At 42.3% G+C, this 19241-nt stretch overlaps 1 protein-coding gene across 1 annotated transcript in view; it reads left to right on the top strand.

Annotated features, from left to right (window-relative positions):
- IGFBP2 (insulin like growth factor binding protein 2) overlaps positions 1-18123 on the top strand; it is a 39196-nt gene extending 21073 nt beyond the window's left edge. The window contains exons 2-4 of the mRNA XM_036756350.1: positions 15541-15758; positions 17041-17181; positions 17590-18123. Coding sequence (XP_036612245.1) covers positions 15541-15758; positions 17041-17181; positions 17590-17751 — 521 coding nt within the window. The 3' untranslated portion in view covers positions 17752-18123. The remainder of the gene's footprint in view (positions 1-15540; positions 15759-17040; positions 17182-17589) is intronic.
- Positions 18124-19241: the final 1118 nt, after the last annotated feature.

The following is a 19241-nucleotide window of genomic DNA, read 5'->3' as shown; positions in this document are numbered from 1 at the left end:
AATAAAGTGTAATTGGGAACTATTTAGCAAAATAATTAAAAATACAGTAAAACATAGATAACATGACATTTAAAAACTAAGTCGATATTCACAGGGATCCTTATTATGTATCAGTGGCTCCATTTTTATTTGAGTTTGACACCTCTGTTGTAGACTTTAAAAAGTTATGGGAAAAATGTTAATAATGCAAATTGAAATGAAAAGTGTGGATAGCCAGTTGTCAGACATTTACCAGCACAACCGTGGTGCCAAGTTAAAAACCATGTAGTTATTTAATAAATATGATGCTGAATCAGGTTCTCCTAGAGAGCAAATCTGGAGTTTCATGTATGTTCAGGAATGTTGTGTTAATCAGGTCTGGAATTTCGAGGAACAAAGACCAAGTTTTACTTATTTGACCTTCCTACAAGGTTTACTGGTAGCACACTAGCCAACTTAGTGGACTTCATCCCTTATAAAGAAAGGGTCTGCTCATGGATGGGAAATGATGTTTGTAACTGGAATCAAGGGACCACTTATCCAAGCACCACACCTATCCTTGGGGTTGGAAAGGTGTCGAGGGCTGTGAGGTTTTGTATTAGAGCAGAGGAAGGGAGCTGGAACCTCTTACTGATAGGCTAGCCCAGATTAAGCAAACATCAAGTACCTTTGAATTTATCATTCAGGAATAAGCCAGATAAAGCTGAACCTTAGGATTGGTCAAATGTCTTCAGAGTCAGGAGTTACTATACTCATGGATATTCATCAGTCATTCTAGCTATTTCTTTGTATATGTCCTATCTTTCTACTCTCTGAGGGAAAGGATCTGATCTAATCAGTCTGGATAAAATAAAGAGTCTGTTGCTAGACATTAGACTTTGGTGCTAGGGCCTGACCCAAAAGAGAGGAATGCCCCCATTCTCAGTACCAGGAGGAGTAAGGTCATAGAATTAGAGCCAGAAGGTACCTTAGAAGTTATCTATCCAAACCTTTCCTTTTATAGTTAGGGAAACTTGAAGGTGTTAAGTTAACTTGGGCCAGTGGCAGTGTTGGGATTTGAACCTAGGTTCCTTGACTCTGAGGTCATCACTCTTTCACTGTACCATCTGCTTCTCAGAGTGTACACTGGCTGACCAGACTTCAAGAAATTCCCAGATTCCATTGGCACTAACGTTGACTGTGGGAGAGGGAATCGGTAAAGTGATGGTAGAACAGATGGTACTCTTGAGGCCAGGTGCCCTCCATGAGGTTGGGAGCAAATTTGTCCTTCAGCCCAGAGGTAATAAGGAATCTCAGAATAGGATACTAACCTGTTTGTCGTGTGAAAGGTTGGAAGCAAATACTGGACTGGGGAAGTTCCCTGTGCCCAGCACACTCAAATAGTATTTGAGTTTGGCCGAATTTCTTCATCTTCTCTAGCCAGACTTGACCCTCAGGGAAGATCAAACCCTTCTAAATTCTACATCCTTCAAGCTGCATACATTCCTCCCAGCATCTATGAGAATCCTTTTGTCATTTGGGCTGGTCACTGGCTACAAGATTTACTGGATATTTCCAAAGGTTCTCGGGAATGGTCAGGGGGATAAAGGGAGGGAGAAAGACACAGGAAAGGAAAGCCGTCTCTGGAGGACGCTAGTATCTCTGCTGCCGAAATTCAGAGCCACACAAAGCATTAGTATTAGAACCTCAAGACATGGATTTGAGTCCTAGTAGTGACTTAACCTGTGATCCTGTTTCTTAATCTATAAAATAGTGGTAATGATGCTTGGTACCACGTAGAGCAGTGGATAGAGTCAGGAAGACTCATGCTCATGATTTTGAATTCAGCCTTAGATACTTAGTTGCTGTGTGACCTGGGCAAGTCACTTAACCCTGTTGGCCATAATTTCCTCATCTTTACAATGAGCTGGAGAAGGAAATGGCAAAACGCTCCAGGGTCTTTGCCAAGAAACCCCAAAAAGGGTCACGGGGAGTCAGACATGACCGAAATAACTGAACAGCAACAAATAAAAACTTCATGGGGTTAAAAGGAAATTATCTTGTAAACAGTAAAGTATTCTGGAAATGAGACACGATAATGATGATGATGATTCAAATGAGCAGCTAGATATCGGGGTGAGGGGATGTTTGCAGCCTTGATGGGGTTGCAAGAGTAGAGAAGAGAGGAAAAGGATCATAAATACAGAAGCCACAGAGGGCAGCTAGTTCAATCTCTTTATTTGACAAATCAGGAAATTGAAGCCAAGGAGAAACATGACTTGCCCCAGGTCACGTGGATAGTGAGTTACAGAGCCAAGATTCGAATCTAGACCTTTGATTCTAAATCTGATGCTCTCTCTACTGTAACACCTAGTCTCTCCAAACCTTTTATTCCTGAAGTTCTATGTAGAAATGTTTTATGTAGTGTCCTGAGTAGAAAGGCACCATGGCACAGGTTTTCAGCAGGTACTCGTTTGAGGAGTGGTAGGTTTAAAATGCTGCCTTAGCTTCATGACCTTGGGGTGGTCATTTGTACTCTGTGGGAGAAATTCTCCACTCAACCACCCCCGATTTGTAAGATTAAAATTGTTCTGGCAAGTGGTGGTGGCAGTGGTAGAACAAATTCATGCCTTCAGTTTACCATCTTGATGATTGGGGTCTGAGAGAAACAGAGATCCTGGCTACTCTGGCCAACCCTGGTCTGAGTATTTTGTGTAGATCCAGGCCACAGTGGCATTACTGGGGAACCCATTTGTTGACTAAGGCCCAAGAAAAAACAATACAGCCTGACCACTGTGAGTTGATTTGTGTTTCCAATGTTTATGGTGACTCAGAGAAATCTCTCCCTCCCCCATCACTTTAGAATAGGAACATCTGTGTAGAAAAGCTGAAGAACTGAGTCTAGAGAAGGCTGAGAAAAGGCAAATTAAAAAAAAATTAAAATCCTTCGAGGTGAACAAAAATCCCACTCTTCATAGGTCCATGGAACTAGAAGGTGACTTAGAAATCATCTCTTCTGGGGCAGCTAGGTGGCACAGTGTATAGAGCACTGGGTTTGGGATAAGGAGGACTCATCTTCCTGAGTTCAAATCCAGCCTCAGACACTTACTAACCATGTGATCCTGGGCAGGTCACTGAGCCCTGTTTGCCTCAATTTCCTCATCTATAAAATGAGCTGGAGAAGGAAATGGCAAACCATTCCAGTGTCTCTGCCAAGAAAACCCCAAATGGGGTCTCAAAGAGTCAGACACAACTGAAATGACTGAACAACAACAAACAGTATTATGTATATAGTATAATATGTTACCATATACTATATTATGCAAAAATGATTCTTGTCTGACTAGTAGTCCCTGGGAACTTCTTAGTGATGAGTTGGGGACCATTTTAGGGAGAGGCAGACATTAAATGCAATTTACTTTAAGATAGGTAATTCAGGCTTGGGGTGCAAGTGAGAAGGACCTTTCAGAAAGTCCCTGATACCACAATAAGGATTAGGCAGTCCCTTCATATTTTGCCTGTACAAGTTGGAGTGAGAAGGTAGGAAACACACACAGGGAAATACTAGCAGACACTATCCACAGAAGACAGGGCACCAAAGCTAAATTTATAAATGAGTAAAGGAGAGTTCATGGGGAGAATTACCTAGGTGCACTTTTGAAGTTTCAAAACTGCAATACCCAGAGTTGTCAGTAATTGAAGGACAAGAAAGAAAAGAAACATGTCGACTGAGCAGATTTTCAGTCATCCTCATCTCTGATTATGTCATCTCTTAATTTGATAGTTGCTAGTCTGGGAGGGTCTTATGAGTACTGGGAAAGGTGTTGAGGTCTCCCAAAATTGTTCTCCTCTCCCACCACAAAGTGAGATCGTGTTAGAAACTGTCTGGGCCAGGGGTGGTGGTGGAAGCTGCATGGGGTGAGGTCAATTGAGAATGTCATATCTGGTGGTTGGGGTTATCATGAGGGTTGTTTCTGCATAGATAACATTTTAACTTATATAGCATGTGTTCTGAGGAGACTCACTTGAATAGAAGAGTTGGGACCCCAGAACAAGAGTGGATGATATTCTTCTCAAGCACTAAGGTTATTCTTGAGGGGTTTCAAGTACTATCTGGTTTATGAGTCCCCCACTAGTGTGTGTCCCCTACCATGATTATTAGTTGATTATCAATTAGTCAGTAAGACTTAAGTAGCTTTTAGAAAGGGGTATTTATTAAAATTGTATATAGTAAGAATAGTTTGTCTGAAACATTTCCCTCAGAGTCTGTGACATACCCTCTCACTGGTACATATAGAGTCTAGGGGAAAGTGGGCTCAAGCTTAAAGAGCACATGTTCTAAAGGAGTAACTCACAGGTCTTGAAAGTCCTTTTGCAAGAGTTCTCAAGATTTTCCCCATAGATGTGGTCTAGTCTTTTTCTGCTGGGCCCTTTGAAAATCTTTGAATCTGCAGTACTCTTGGCTCTCAGTGCAGATGGGAAGATGGGATGTCTTCTGGTGAAGCTCATGAGATCCTTCTTTGGTCAAGGTGAGGAGGAAGGAGACCTAGTATCAAAGTTCAAGGCAAGGTATTCTTCTCCCTAAACCATTTCCCCTCAAGGGCTTTCCTGGAAATCTCTATTTGACTTACTAGGATCTCTCCAATCTTCCTCTGGCCTTCATTGGCTTGATATTTTAGAGGCAACCCCTAGAATGTGATTAAATTTCCTCAGCCTGTCTGAACATTTTTCCTGTACAATGTCACTTCTAATTCATGTAAGTGGTTCATAAGAGACATTTACATGGTCAAGGCCTTTTCACACTTAGCCAGAATGTCTTCGATCACTTCCACCTGGTTAAGGTACTGGTGTGGCATTTTATCACTTACCTTAGATAGAGTGGATTCATTTACTCAGTTGACCTTTAAAGTCTCCCCCTCATTTTTGATATTTGCTGCCCCTGGAAAATCTACTGGAGTATGTTTGGAAAAATCCATAGTCCTAAATCCTGGAGAGGTCTTTAGTGACTTGAGAATGTTCTCCATCACCTATTTCAAATGCCTTTCCCTTCAGAAAAAGTCTATGCGGCATAGTTCACAATCAAATCTGATAATTAACACTTTTATTCTTTCAGATACACAGTGGTATAATTTAACAAACAAATACCTTTTTACAACACCATAATGGGTTAGCACTTATGTTGGTGCTTGCAAAAAGGCTTTCCCCTAATTAATACAATTAAGGAAAGAAAAGGGAAAAGAAATCAAACATCCCTTATCAGAGGAAAGCCTTTTCCCTTATAGCATTCCCTGAGGACAGGGGGTTCTCCCCATGGGCGTTAGGAGCCTGAGGTTGACTAGAACTCACCACTTACCCTTCATTTGGGAAACCAAAGATATTTGGCTTGGGGCTTGTGTAGCAGAATTGGCTCAATGGTTCCAAGTGGGGCTGGTCTCCTTATCTTTTCTCCTTCCTTCTGCTCAGGGTTCAGTCAGCTGCCAAGTGCTTCAACAAAGGTGGCACCAGGTCTAAAGGGGGCTGGCGTACTTTACCCTCTCCCTCTCCCACTAAAGGGATTCTCCTCTGGAACCATGAACAGAATTTGTGTTTAATTACAGACTAACTTAAAAAGAAAAAGAAAATCAAGTTTTCTAGTTCAAAAAGAAAACCATAGTCCCTACAAAACTTCCCAGGATACATGGGACTCTACCCACAGGGATCAATGACCTGGGGTCAACTGGAAGTCAGTCCTTCATCCTTCAGGTGAGAAGCCAAATCATCCTGGGTGAGAACACTTACCTGAGGCCATCAGTCAGTCAGTGAGTCAACATTTATTAAGCCCCTTCCATGTACCAGGCACTGTGCTAAGTTCTGGGGTACAAAGAAAGGCAAAAGACAGTCCCTGAGTCTAGAAGCTCATCCAATGGAGAAGAAAACATGCGCACAAATAGGTACCAAAAAGCTATATAAAGAGAAAACTGTAATTAACAGAGGGAAGGCACTAGAAATAAGAATGTTTGTGAAAGGCTTTCTATAGAAGGTGTGATTTTAGCTGAGACTTGAAGGAAACCAGGAGGCAGAAGTGAGGACGGAGATCATTCCAGGCATGTGGGACAGCCAATGAAAATGTCCAGAGATGGGAGAGGGAGTGTCTTATAGGAGGAACATCAAGGAGAAGCTAGTGTTATTGGATGGAAGAATAGTGTGTGTGTGTGTGTGTGTGTGTGTGTGTGGGTGTGTGTGGTCCAGTTGTAATAAAACTATGAGGACAGGTTATGGAGGGCTTTGAATGAAAAAAGATGATTTTACATTTGATCCTGGGGTAACTGGGTACCACTGGAGTTTGAGACAGAGAGAGAGAGACACAGAGAGAGAGAGAGAGAGACAGAGAGAGAGAGAGAGAGAGAGAGAGAGAGAGAGAGAGAGAGAGACAGAGAGAGACAGAGACAGAGAGACAGAGAGAGTATATGTATGTTGTGTTGCGACATGATCAGATGTATGTTTTAATAAGATTACTTTGACAGTTGAGTGGAGGATGTTCCGGAGTAGGGAGAGGCTTGTGTCAAGGGGACCCCCCCGAAAACAGGCTATTTCTGTAGTCTAGGTATAAAGTGATAAGGGTGGTGTCAGTGTCAGGGGAGAGATGTTATGAGACATGTTCTGAAGGCAAAATTAGCAGGACTTGGCAACAGATTGGTTATGGGTGGGGCAAGGTAAGATAAAGGGAAGAGGAAAGAAAGAGGAAGAGGAGAGGTTGTGAGCTTGGGTTAATGGGAAGATGGTGGTTCCTTTGACGGCAAGCTCAAGAGGTCATCAAACTGGGCTCCAGACAAAATTTTTAGATGTTGCTTTCTATAAGGGCACACCAAAATGCCTCCAAAGGTCATGTAGGCATAGGCAATTCTCTTGTAGCTCCCAGAAAATTTCGTTGAAGTCTCTATATCAAAAGATATATCAATTTTCTTCCTGATGGGTCTCAGATAGTGTAAGGATAAACCCAATGGAACCTCTAACTCACCTCTCACTAGAACAAACCAGTTAACTTAAAAAACATGCTTAGAAAAAGCCCCTGAAGAGATGTAGGCCCCCTCTAAAAGTGGTTAAGCACTTATGGTTGTTTACCTGGGGTGGGGGTGGTTAGGTCAGCAAGCAAACCTCTTACTGTGAATATATCTCAGACAAGTTAGATGAATTTTTGGTAAGCAGTCTAGGACTGATCGAAAGTAAGAAGAAAAAAGGGGGGATATCTGTGAGCTCTCAGAGCATGTTCTAAGTGAACTTGTAGGATGTGAACCCCACACTTCACACCTTCGCTGCAATATGCATACCACAGAAACATGCAAACACACAAAAGTTATGAAAAAGAACTTGGTCAGATGTTTAAGAAAGATAGTAGGAAGCAGACTACTGTACAATCACAGTCTAAAACAAAAGAAAGGGAAAATAATCCTGAAATCTAGGATATGGGAAAACTTTGTTGTTATTGTTTTTCAGTTGTTTCAGTCATGTCTGACTCTCCATTTAGGGTTTTCTTGGCCAGGATACTAGAATGGCTTGCCATTTCATTCTCTAGCTCATTTTACAGATCGGGAACCTAAGGCAGAGTTAAGTGGCACGCCTTGGGTCGCAGAGCTAGTAAGTGTCTGAGGCTGGATTTGAACACCGGTCATCCTGACCCCAGAGCAATGTTCTATCCACTGTGTTATCTAGCTGCCCCTTGGAAAGCTAAACCAGAAGAATAAACCATCTGTCTGGGGATGACGGTAAATCTTCTGTTCTCACTCCGTGATGCTAACCTCTCATGTACCTTCTTCAGTCATTTCTGGTAGGCAAATCTGAAAACTTCCTGTAGCATGACAGAGACAGTAGTACCAAAGATGAAGAGGCCATATTGGAACACTCCAAGTACACATGGAGCAAACCTTCTCTTCTATAAGTCCCAACAATGTAGCCCATGCTGTGGGGTGATGATGCCAGCTCCCACTTGCGTTGACATGTTGGATTATCGCCTTACCTTAGGGCTCTAGAGGTAGTGTATGAAGACTTGTATGAACTTTTAAGATGACTGGCAAAATTAAGACTAAAAAAGGCCGTTACAGGCTAGGATAACGGGAAGAAACTAACAACAACAGTGGTAATGACTAGTATTTATATAGTGCCTCTAATGTTCCACACTCTGCGCCAAGTACTTCTTACATATATTACCTCATTTGATCCTCAGAGCAACCCTAGGAAATAGGGTACTTCTATTGTCCCCACTTTACAGATAAGGAAACTGAAACAAACAGGGTTGCCTGGGGTCACATAGCTAGTAAATATTTAAGGCTGGATTTGAATTGAGATTTTCCTCACTCCAGACCTGCTTATCTATCCATAATGCCACCTAACTCAATGAAAATTATATTCTTGTACTGGAAACGATAAATGATTTCATAGGTGTGGGTGCTTCTTCTGCAGTGTGATTGTGGCCGCCATGCACCTTAGTAGGCAGTTTTCTGACTAGCTGTGGTGATCGTCTGGTGATAAACTTAAATGACTTTAGCTAGCCTGGTTCTTGGAAGGTAGTTGCTTGGCTCTTTTTTATAGGTTTTCTGCTTTGGTGTAGAAACCACCAGATCTTGTGCTTAATTAGAATATCTTTTAAGAACCCAGAATAATTTCCACATCATGGCTAGGTAAATATTGATGTAGGACTTTGGCAGAGATGGATGGAATTTAATTGACATAAATGTCAACTCCTGAACTTATAAAAAAATCAACTGGAACAATACAGGGTGAAGGATGCTAACTCGACAGCTCATGAGGAAGACTTTAGTGAAGTACAGGCTGCATGTGAGACTAGAGTGTGGAGTCATTGCCAAAAGAGTTAATGTGCTCTAAGCTTGTATTGACATAAATAGTGTCCAGACCAAGGAAGGTGTTATTGCCCATTGGTCAGGCTATATCTGGAGTACTGAGTAGAGTTCTGGGTACCATATTTCTGAAGGGGCATTGACAAACTCTAGTGAGAATCAATCAATAAATGTTTATTAAGCACCTTGTGTATGCCAGGAATTGTGCTAAGAGCTGGGCATACAAAAAGCATCAAAAGATGGTTACACCGTGGAGTATTTTAAGAGGAAAGGAAGTTTGAGGTCATGTGCTGATCTCAGTTAACCTTCTTCATTTTGTTCCCAAAGTTATCCAGCTCAGTTCTTCCTCTTCCAGTTTTTTGCAATCTTTCCACCTTGTGGGGGTTTGATAGGGGAACTTCCTTTTCCATGCTTGCTCCTCGCTGTCCCTTTTGATTATGGTGCTTGGCTATAATACTAAAAGATGACCTACCCTGGCATAGGAAGTTAGAGTTTAGAGAGCTCTGAATCAAGGTTTGACTTGTTATTTCCATCTTGCAGAATCCTACAGGAAAGGGATGAGGGAAAATCCCAATCCTCACCTTCAGACTCAACACATATCCTAAGGGGTCCTTGTCTTTCTGCTACATACCCTGTTCTAAGGGGAGAAAGAAGAAAGGTATATGAGGGTCGAGCAGCAATTGGTAGTCTGGTTTACATAAAATGGAAGGGAATTAATAATGCCCTCTATGGAGATTCTATCATATATGGCTTTCTGAATCACAGGATCACATATTTAGAACTTGGCAGGACCTTAAAGACCTTAGCGCATTATAAGCATCAGATCACAGGTAGCATATTTTACAGATGAGGAAACTGAGTCCTGAAGAAGTGAGGTGACTCAAAGGCAAGTAACAAAGGTAGCAAATAAGAGAACTGGAACTCAAATCCAGACCTTCTCCTTCCTCAAAACAGTGCTCTTGTCGCTAAAACACGCTGTCTTTCATCTGGGCTCCCCATTTTTCTTCTCATTGTTACACTAGTGGTTCTGCCTTGAGCAGTCAGTCAGTCAACATTTATTAAATGCTAGGCACTGTGCTGTGGGCACCTAGCAGGTGGTACAGTGGATAAAGAGTGCCAGATCTGGAGTCAGGAAGACCCGAGTTCAAATGTGGTCTCAGACACTGACTAGTTGTGTGACCCTGGACAAGTCACTTAACCCTGTTTGCTTCAGTTTCCTCATCTGTAAAATGACCTGGAGAAGGGAATGGCAAGTCATTTAATCCTGTTTGCCTCAGTTTCTCCATCTGTCAAATGACCTGGAGAAGGAAATGGAAAACCACTCCAGTATCTTTGCCAAGAAAACCCCAAATGGGGTCACAAAGAGTCAAACATGACTGAAACAACAGAACAACAAACAATAGGTGCAGTGTTAAGTGCCAGGCATTCCAAGAGAGGTAAGAAATTGCCCTTGCCCTCGAGAAGCTCCTTCTCTTATTTAATTTTTTTCTTTCTAATGTGCAATGGAACAGGAAACTAGAAAACCAAGCATTTTGGAATGATCTGAAAACTGAGTGCATTAGAACCACATCTAAATAGTCTGAGGGGATCTTGAAGGAATAAAGTACGGGAGCACCAGTGAAAGAACTTTGTGATGTCTGTCTTGACTGAATTTTTAGTTCTGTTTTTGGTTCTTGGAGGTCTTCTAAGTAGGTGAGGATGCCATAAAAATAACATGAAATAATGAATGGGAAAGTGCTTAAAATGCAAGCTATCAGTGTTTCTATTATTATTTACTATTATTAAATGAGCCACTTATACTGGGGCTCCACCATCTGTCAGCAATGCCCAAGAACCCACTAAAGCCATTCTATACACCAAGGCTGAATTTTATATACCAAGGCCAATGTCAATCATAACAATATTTTATACCAAATTGGTTTAAAAATAGAAAAGTGAATCTATCAAACATTAGTGAAAGAAGAAATAGAAACAATCAAAGTTAGTAATAGTGTTTAGTTAGAAATTCTTGGAGAATTCCCTATTTGATAAAAATTGCTGAGAAAAGTGAATAAGATAATCATTAAGTTCACAATAAAATAGTTTAAATTAAAGAAAAAAAGAAAAAATGGAAAGCAGTTTTGCAGCAATGAGGTAACTAACACAATATATCACATGCAGGTCAAAATGGATATTTGAATTGAATATAAAGCTTGCGTTAATTTGAAAAAAATGGAAGAGTCAGATCAGATAACTTTGATAGCTATGTCTAGGATGAGAATTACTAACCAAACATGGGACAGGAGGTGATCATAATATTGCATGAAATTGAAAAGCTTTAGCATAAACAAGATCGGTAAAATTAGGATGAGAAGAGAAACTGTCCATTGGGGACAGGAAGAGAGAGGGTGGATAGGGAAATAAGGAGATGGGACCCTTGCATCAAATATCCCTGAATGGATATGTGGTCAAAGAATTTGAACAAATAATTCTCAGAAAAATCACCAATCATTTAAACCATGTGCTCTAAATTAGTAATAATGAGAACTTCAAATCAAAACAACTGACATTCTGACATTTTTATAGCTACTAAGTTGGCAAAGATGATAATAGATTGGCATAGTCAATGTTGGAGGGGCTGTGGAAAGACAGGCACACTAATTGATGGAATTGTAAATTGGTTCAACCCTTCTGGACAACCATTTGTAATTATATTAAAATGTTTCTAAAATGTCTATATTCTTTGACCTAGATATGTCACTGTGAGGCACATATCCCAAGGAGCGCAAAATATTTATAGAGGTACTTTTTGTGGTAGCAAGAAATTGGGAATGAGGGGATGCCTAAACAAATTATGGTGCATGAATGGGTAGGGAATATAGGGGAGGATATGTCCTGAAATGACAATGATATAGAAATAGAAGATACCAATCCAAACTTTAAAAAAATACTTATTGAGCACTTTACAATCTGTGAAATACAGGAAGGTACTGCTCAGGTAATTCTCATTTTACAGATGAGGGAACTGAGGCTTGCCTTGTTACTAAGAAGTGACTGATCTGGAGGATTCCAATTCAGGTCTTTTGACTCTCTAGCTAGTGTGTTTTTTTCCCTTCACGTATCACATTATTTCCTCGGTCTTTTTCTCAGAACTTCTTTGTCAAGAGCTAATGACTAGAGATTTTTCAGATGTGCAATAAATAGGAAAGAAGGTAGTTGAGGAGGAAAGAAAAGGCTAAAGAGAAGATGTATCTGGAAGGGCAAAAGAGTTGCTGATTCCTTTTCCAAACTTGGCTTCTTGTTGGGACCTGCCAGGAGAGCAGCTCTGGGTGGAAAGTCCTGACTTGCTCCCTCGCTACCCATCCTGCTGTTTGGACTAGGGGAGGGGGCTGGGCTAGGCTGCTCTATTCCTTACACTTTGTGTGGAGGCCTTCTGGGCCTTGCTCAGGCATGTTGTCCCCAAGTTGCTTCTGGCACATATCTTGCTGTCAAATCTTGCTCCACCTCACTATAGACTGCCTTGGGAGCTCAGAGCCAGAATGAGCATTAAAAGGGCAGGATGTGAGGGATGCGAGGGTCTGATCCTTTCATTGCTCCCCCCATTAGCAAAGACAGAGTCAGTGAAGGGCTTCTGCCCTCACTGAAGGGCTGAGGTTGAAGAATAGTGTCTTAACTATGACCCTATAAGAGGAAACATAAAGGGAATGCATATACACAGAATCCTGATCGAAACTTTTAGAGAATGAACTGTAAGTTGTTTTTATATATTAAGGGTATTTTATGAAAGTAATTTTATTCAATAGTAAACAGTTACAAATTAAGTTTAATTGGTTATGGATATTAAATATTATTTATCCTGTCATTTTAAAAAATAATAATATAACAGTGAGGGATGTAATGGAGGAACACTCTTTCTATGAGGTCTATGACTCTCCATCCCTCCATCTTTTCCTTATTGTTCCCAAGATCTCCAACCAGAAAGATACTATTTCATGAATTTACTCAGTCGTTGGTCAGTCAATGAATAAACATTTATTAGACACTGAAGGTGTATAAAGCATAACGGTAATATGGAATCATGTATTGCCAAAGACTATCTTATTGTTAAGCCCCTCATTTTACGAGTGAGATAATTGAGCGAGGTTATAGAGCTGGCTGGTGGCACAGTCAGGACAAGAACCCGGGTCTCCAGATTCCCAGTTCCATTTCTACCAGGCTGTACTGCCTTGATTCTAATATTCCTCCCTCTCTCCCCTTGCTCCTTACATCCTTTCCCTTCACTGTAATTCTGAAGAAGAGGCAGGCACAGACATGTGGACACAGGGAGGGGATGAATTTACTCACAACAGTCACATGGCCAGTGAGTGATGGGACCTGGACTCTGGGCTCAGAGCAATCGGCCACACAAAGGTCTTTCCTCTGCTTAATGTTGAACACTGCTCGGGGGGGGGAGGTGTGTTCTATTCTTTGACTCCTGTGGCTGACTCTTGCATTTTTTCTTCAGCATCTTCAGCATCAAGATGTTTGCCTACAACCAGTTGGTGGTTGATATTCAAGAATGAGAAAAAACAAAACAAAACAAAACAAAAAAGCCAAAACACAAACCGCTGCAATACTGTCATCTTTCAGAATGTTCCCTTGGGCTCATTCAGGCTCAGTGGTCTGGGGGATATGATAACCTGGGTGATAAACACAGTTATCTTGCTGTATGAATTTGGACTCAAGTGGGGACTTAGGCATTGTGGAGAGAGCAAGGGTTGTGACAGATTGGGATGTAGGTAAGACATAAGAGGCAGAGGAAAAAAACTCAGTCCCCCCCGCCTCTTTTTGGAAAGAAGTCTACACTTGTGATATCCACAGTATGGATAACTTCCAGTGTGAAACATCATGGAAGAAGTAAACTTTCCATAATTTTGCGTCATACAGGGTGGTCTCCAATGAAGTGATTTGTTCAGGGTAATTTACATAGCTAGTATGTTTCAGGGGCAGCTCTTAAACCCAGGTGTTTCTGACTACAAAGCTAGCTCTCTGTCCACTACATCAGAGCTGTCAAACACAGGGTGCATGGCGGCCAGCAACACTCCCAAGTTTTGCCTGAACCAGTTGAAAATGTAGTTGGGAAATATTTAACAAAGTAAATAAAAATACAGTAGAACATAGATAATGTTCCTGTGTGGTTTTCTAAGTCACTATGTGCCTTCAGGGATCCCTCTGTATGATTTAGTGGCCCCTATTTCTATTTGAGCTTGACACCACTGTACTATATCATGCTGCCTTTTCAGATCCTCTAGATTGGTGAAAAAATGATAGGAGCATTTTTTAGAATCCAAGCCTCTGAGTGACTGTAACACCAAAGACTGATTGGAAAAAAGAGGCAATGTAATCTAGTGGTTAGAGACTTGGATTTAAGAAGTCCTGGTTTGAAGTCCCATTTCTGGTACATTTTAGCTGCATGACTGGAGGCAAGTCAATTGACCTTCCTAAGCTTCAGTTTGATCATCCCTAAAACTGGGAATTAGAATCATTGTGGTACCTTCCTGACACGGTTGCTAGGAAGTTCTAGTAAGAGAATATATTTAAAGTGAATGCCACAAAAGGAAATTGCCTTATATTGTCACCTCCTTTGCCGTAAAAACTTTACTTCCTTTTGGATTAGTCAGTGGCACCTTGGAGAGTATGGAGGGCACTCCATCCATGTTATTTATTGACTGAATTGGAACAGGAAGTGTTTCAATTAGACATAAGGAGCAAGCTTGACCATCTCAAGGGTTAGGAGACACCAGAAAAGGGGGAAGGAGTCAGAAAAATTGTACAGTAAGGGAGTTCTTTAAGAAGAAGGGAAACCACAGCAATATCTCTCAGAACTCTTGGTAGGGTCCTCCTTCCCTCAGGGTAGTGGAGGAAAGGACATTTGAGGTGCTTGCCAACTCTACTTGTTTTGAGTTTCCTGCCCTCTCTGCTCCCCGCCCCCCAGACATCCCCCAGGGGATGTCTACCTGTAAGAACAAGTAATTCTCATCCTTGGTTATCTCCTTATTAGAAACTTTTCATCCTCTGTCCTCTTCACTCTCATTATTTGTGCTCTAAATAATTGTGATCTGAAATTCAGAGAAGACCACCATGGCTGTTGTGGAGGCAGTGAGCTCTACTGGTTCCCACATCTCTCTGGCATAGCCTTCCTCTCTCCATCTTGCATGATCTATAGCTAGAAGAACCACCATGATTCTATTGTTTGGCACTCTACTGAAGGCTTTGAAGAAGGGAGCCTAGAAATGGATCCTCTTTAATTTTCGGGACAGATCTATATCTGTCTAACTAATTCAGTTATAGGAAGCAAAATATATCTAAGTGAAATGTGAGGCAGAACTTTCTGATTTTGACATTTGAAAAACCCTGAAATGGCTTTCTCCAGAGAGCTTTAAGAAAAGGATACCAGCTCTCTCCCTTTCCCCCTAATCTGCCTAGACCAGGGGATCTTAACCTTTTTTATGTCATGGACCATTTTTGGCTATCTGGTGAAGCCTACGGGCCCCTTTGGAGAATAATGCTTTTAAATGTGTGAACTAAAACATAGACAATTACAAACGAAATCAATTATATTGAAATACAGTTATCAAGATGTGAAATGAAAATAACTTCACAGACTCCAAGTGAAGGGCTTGACGGAACAAAATGGCAACTTGTACAACTTTTAAAGAACCCCATACATATGAAATTTGGGAGTCAAGTTTGGAAAACTGGTGGTCACATTTTTCCCTTCTCTTTCCTCTAGATACAATTGACGACTCGGATGGCGGACTGGCAGAGAACCACGTGGATGGAACAGTGAGCGTGCTGGGCGGTGGGGGCCGGAAGCCCCACAAGTCTGGCATGAAGGAGTTAGCAGTGATCAGGGAGAAGGTCATAGGGCAGCACCGACAGCTGGGCAAAGTCAACATGCATCATCATATCCATGAAGACACCAAGAAACTGCGCCCACCTCCTACTAGGGTCAGAGGAGAGGGAGAAAAGGATGTGTGGGAGAGGGGAATTGCGTGTCAATAAGAATCTACATACATGGACAACACTCAATTTCTCTGCATTAAATGTCAGGGAGAGGACATATGGATGGTGTAACTGATAAGAGAATTGTGGCTTTGGTGTTATTCAAGGAGGCCTAAGGTTCTAATTCTTCTCTTTGTCATTTAGACAAAGCAGTACGACCTTGGGCAGATCACTCTGAGTCTCATTCATCTTTTCTGCACAGTGGGGATGATAATGGACCCATCAGAGGTCCATTGCTGTATACAGTGGAAAGGAGTCAGAACCTGGGTAGAGATCCTGGATCAGCTATTTTGCTACTTATATGATCTTGGGTCTCACCTTCTCCAGTTCTCAGTTTTCTTGTGTATAAAATGAGAGGATTGGACCAGAACACCTTCTGAGGTTCTTTCTGGTTCTAAATCTATGTTCCTTTCCATTTCTTATTAGACTTTGAGATTAGACCAAAGATATATATAATATCTATATCTATATATTTATATACACATACACATATGTATACCATATATACATATATGTGTGTGTATAGATATATTCATACTTATATATATTTGCACATATATATTCAGATCTGAACCTCCTTTATGGAACCCTACATAACCTGTTGCTGCCAGTCTAGGAATATGGTAGGATCTCATGGCGTAAAGGGGAATGAAACTTGGGCTGCCGTGGAGAATGATGATGATAATTAAAAACAACAAACATTGATATTGTACTTAAAGGCTTGCAAAGAGCTTTACATGTATCATCACATTTTGTCCTCACAATATTCCTGTGTGGGTGCTGTTATTATACCCAGATGTGGAACCTGAGGCTTAGAATCAGTGATTTGTCCAGGATCACATGAACTAGCACATGCCCAAGGCAGGAGTCACAGAACTTAGTTCTTCTGACTCCACCTCCAGCCCTCTCTCCACTGTTTCATGCAACAGATGTAGACATGCTAGAATTAGCCATTCTCATTCCTCAGCTGTAGTTTCTTCCTGCAAATGGTTTTCCCAAGCCACTGAACCCTCCTGAAGTCCACTGAAGCTTTCTAGTCCACCGAAGCCTTTCCCCAGAGCTGTGGCAGCGCCAGGGAGGGGGGAGAGAATGCAAGCTTGTCCCCTTGTCTGCTGTGTGGGAGTTGGCTCCCCTCCTTGTCGGTCAGCAGACAACTTCTCCACCCCCAGCCTTCTTTTTCTCTGTCCCTTCTCTGAACTTCCTCTCTTCCCTTCTTGGCCCTGCATAGACCCCCTGCCAGCAGGAGCTGGACCAGGTCCTGGAGCGGATTTCTACCATGCGCCTCCCAGATGAGCGTGGTCCTTTGGAGCATCTCTACTCTCTTCACATCCCCAACTGTGACAAGCAGGGCCTCTACAACCTCAAACAGGCAAGTGGGCACCTGGCCCCAGGGTATTTGGGGAGGGATAGGAAAGTAGGGATGGGTTTGAAGGTACCATGCTTAGCCCCTAGGGGTGGCCATTTTCCATCCAGCTGGACACTTTGAAGGCCAAGAAGTTAGATGTGAAGATATAGATCTATAAACATGTCCTAGCCGGCCTTCCTCCTACCTCCCAACATCACCCCGAAGTTATATATATATCTGCTCATGTTGTTCCTTGTTAACAACATTCAGTTGGAAAGGCGTGGTGAATCAAGGGGGAGGAGGTTTAACTTATTGACCACTGGGCTGAGCCTCAGAGAGCTAGCGATCCAAGAGTTGTCTGAAATCTTAATGGATGATGCTGAGGCTGATGATCTCCCCTATCCCTCACCCCCTCCTCTTTTCTCTCCCCAGTGCAAGATGTCTCTGAACGGTCAGCGTGGGGAGTGCTGGTGTGTGAATCCCCATACTGGCAAGCTGATCCAGGGGGCTCCCACTATCCGAGGAGATCCTGAGTGTCATCTGTTTTACACAGAGCAGGAGGCTCGGGGGGCACACGCTCAGCGAATGCAGTAGTCTGGAGCCCACTAGTGCCCTGATGCCACCTCCTCCTCAACCTTCCTCCCCAAACATCAGCAGAGAGAGGAGAGTGGCTGGGAGGGTGGGAGTGCTGGTGGTGGTGATGGTGGTGGTGGTGGTTTTTCCACAAGTTTTGACATGTGTATTTATATTTGGAAAGAGACCAGCACCTTGCTTGGCATGTACCCTACTTTCCCCCTTTCCTGCATGAAATGCCTACTCCCTGTCCCCTTCTCTCTTCCCTCGGTGGGGAGAGAAGGAGGTGGCTGGGCGTGTGGAAGCCAGTGAAGGTCTGGGAAGGGGAGGAGGTTTTTATTTTTGAACCCCTGTGTCTCTTTCACCTAAGATTAAAGGAAGGAATAAAAAAAACTGTGTCTTGAACATTTTTGGGACTAGGAGAGCAGAGGCTGTCTGTAGACATGGCAAAGTAGGACCAATCTCTGAGTAGGAGGATTGGGGTAGGAACTTCTCTGAAGTTATACAACCTTGCCAGTTGAGCCCAAACCACATCAGCTCCAAGAAACTTATCTCCTTCCGTTTTATGTGGGCTACAGGATGCTGACCTCTAGCCCCATTTTGCCAATGACTTATGGGAAGGTGGCTTTATCTGTTGTAAATAAACTTCCTATCATTTTTGCTTTCATCCTGCTCTGCCAAAAAGAGAAGGGAGAGTTCAAGAACCAAAAAATGAGAACTTGTCTGTAAAAGGAAAATGGGGAATGAGGAGGTAGTTGAAGAACATGGGAAATGGGAATCTTCTAACACTGAAGTTAGAGTTATACTCTTGTTTTATTACTTTAAGAGCCTATCAAAAACAAACAAAACTATTCCCTTCTCACTAAGAAGTCCAGGGATTGGGAATCTGGGATGTCGGTGGTCCTGAGGCAGTGTGGCTAAGGGAGCCTGTCCTATGAGCTGAGGAGATTGGACGGTAGGACTGAATGTGCTGATTTTCAATAAGAGAGAGGGTGATACCCACACAGGCTGCTAAATGTGCCCTCTCCATGGCCATCAGGAGGCAGCTAGGTGGCATTACCAGCCTTGCTGTCAAAGACAATCAGCCAGCATGGCCTAGGATCAGAGGGGAGCTGGAAGGGCCTCCTAGAGGCCCTCTAATGTACCCTTATCATTTTACATAGGAAGAAACTGGCCCAGAAAGAGGAAGGGGGCCTGCTCAGAATTGCACAGGTAATATGTAGAAGAGCCAAGATTCAAACCCTGGATACCTCTTGACTATAAATCCAGGACTGGTCTGTCCTAGTCCAAGTCTTCATTCCCTGAAGCCATGTCAGGAGGCTGCTAACCTCCTTCCTCTTTATTCCTCCCTCTGTTGTTCTGTTTCCAATCTCACCAAATCAAATGTCTCCTCAAATCATAGAAAGCTGGAAGGAATCTTAGAGCTCTGCCCTCTCATTTTACAGATGTAGAAACTGAGGTTCAAAAGGGAATGCATATGTTCACAGAATAACAACAGTAACAGCTGGCAT

Source organism: Trichosurus vulpecula, chromosome 4, assembly GCF_011100635.1.
Source record: "Trichosurus vulpecula isolate mTriVul1 chromosome 4, mTriVul1.pri, whole genome shotgun sequence".
Classification (NCBI taxonomy): Eukaryota; Metazoa; Chordata; class Mammalia; order Diprotodontia; family Phalangeridae; genus Trichosurus; species Trichosurus vulpecula.
Note: the sequence above shows the minus strand (reverse complement) of the source record. Positions and strands in the feature narration are given on the sequence as shown.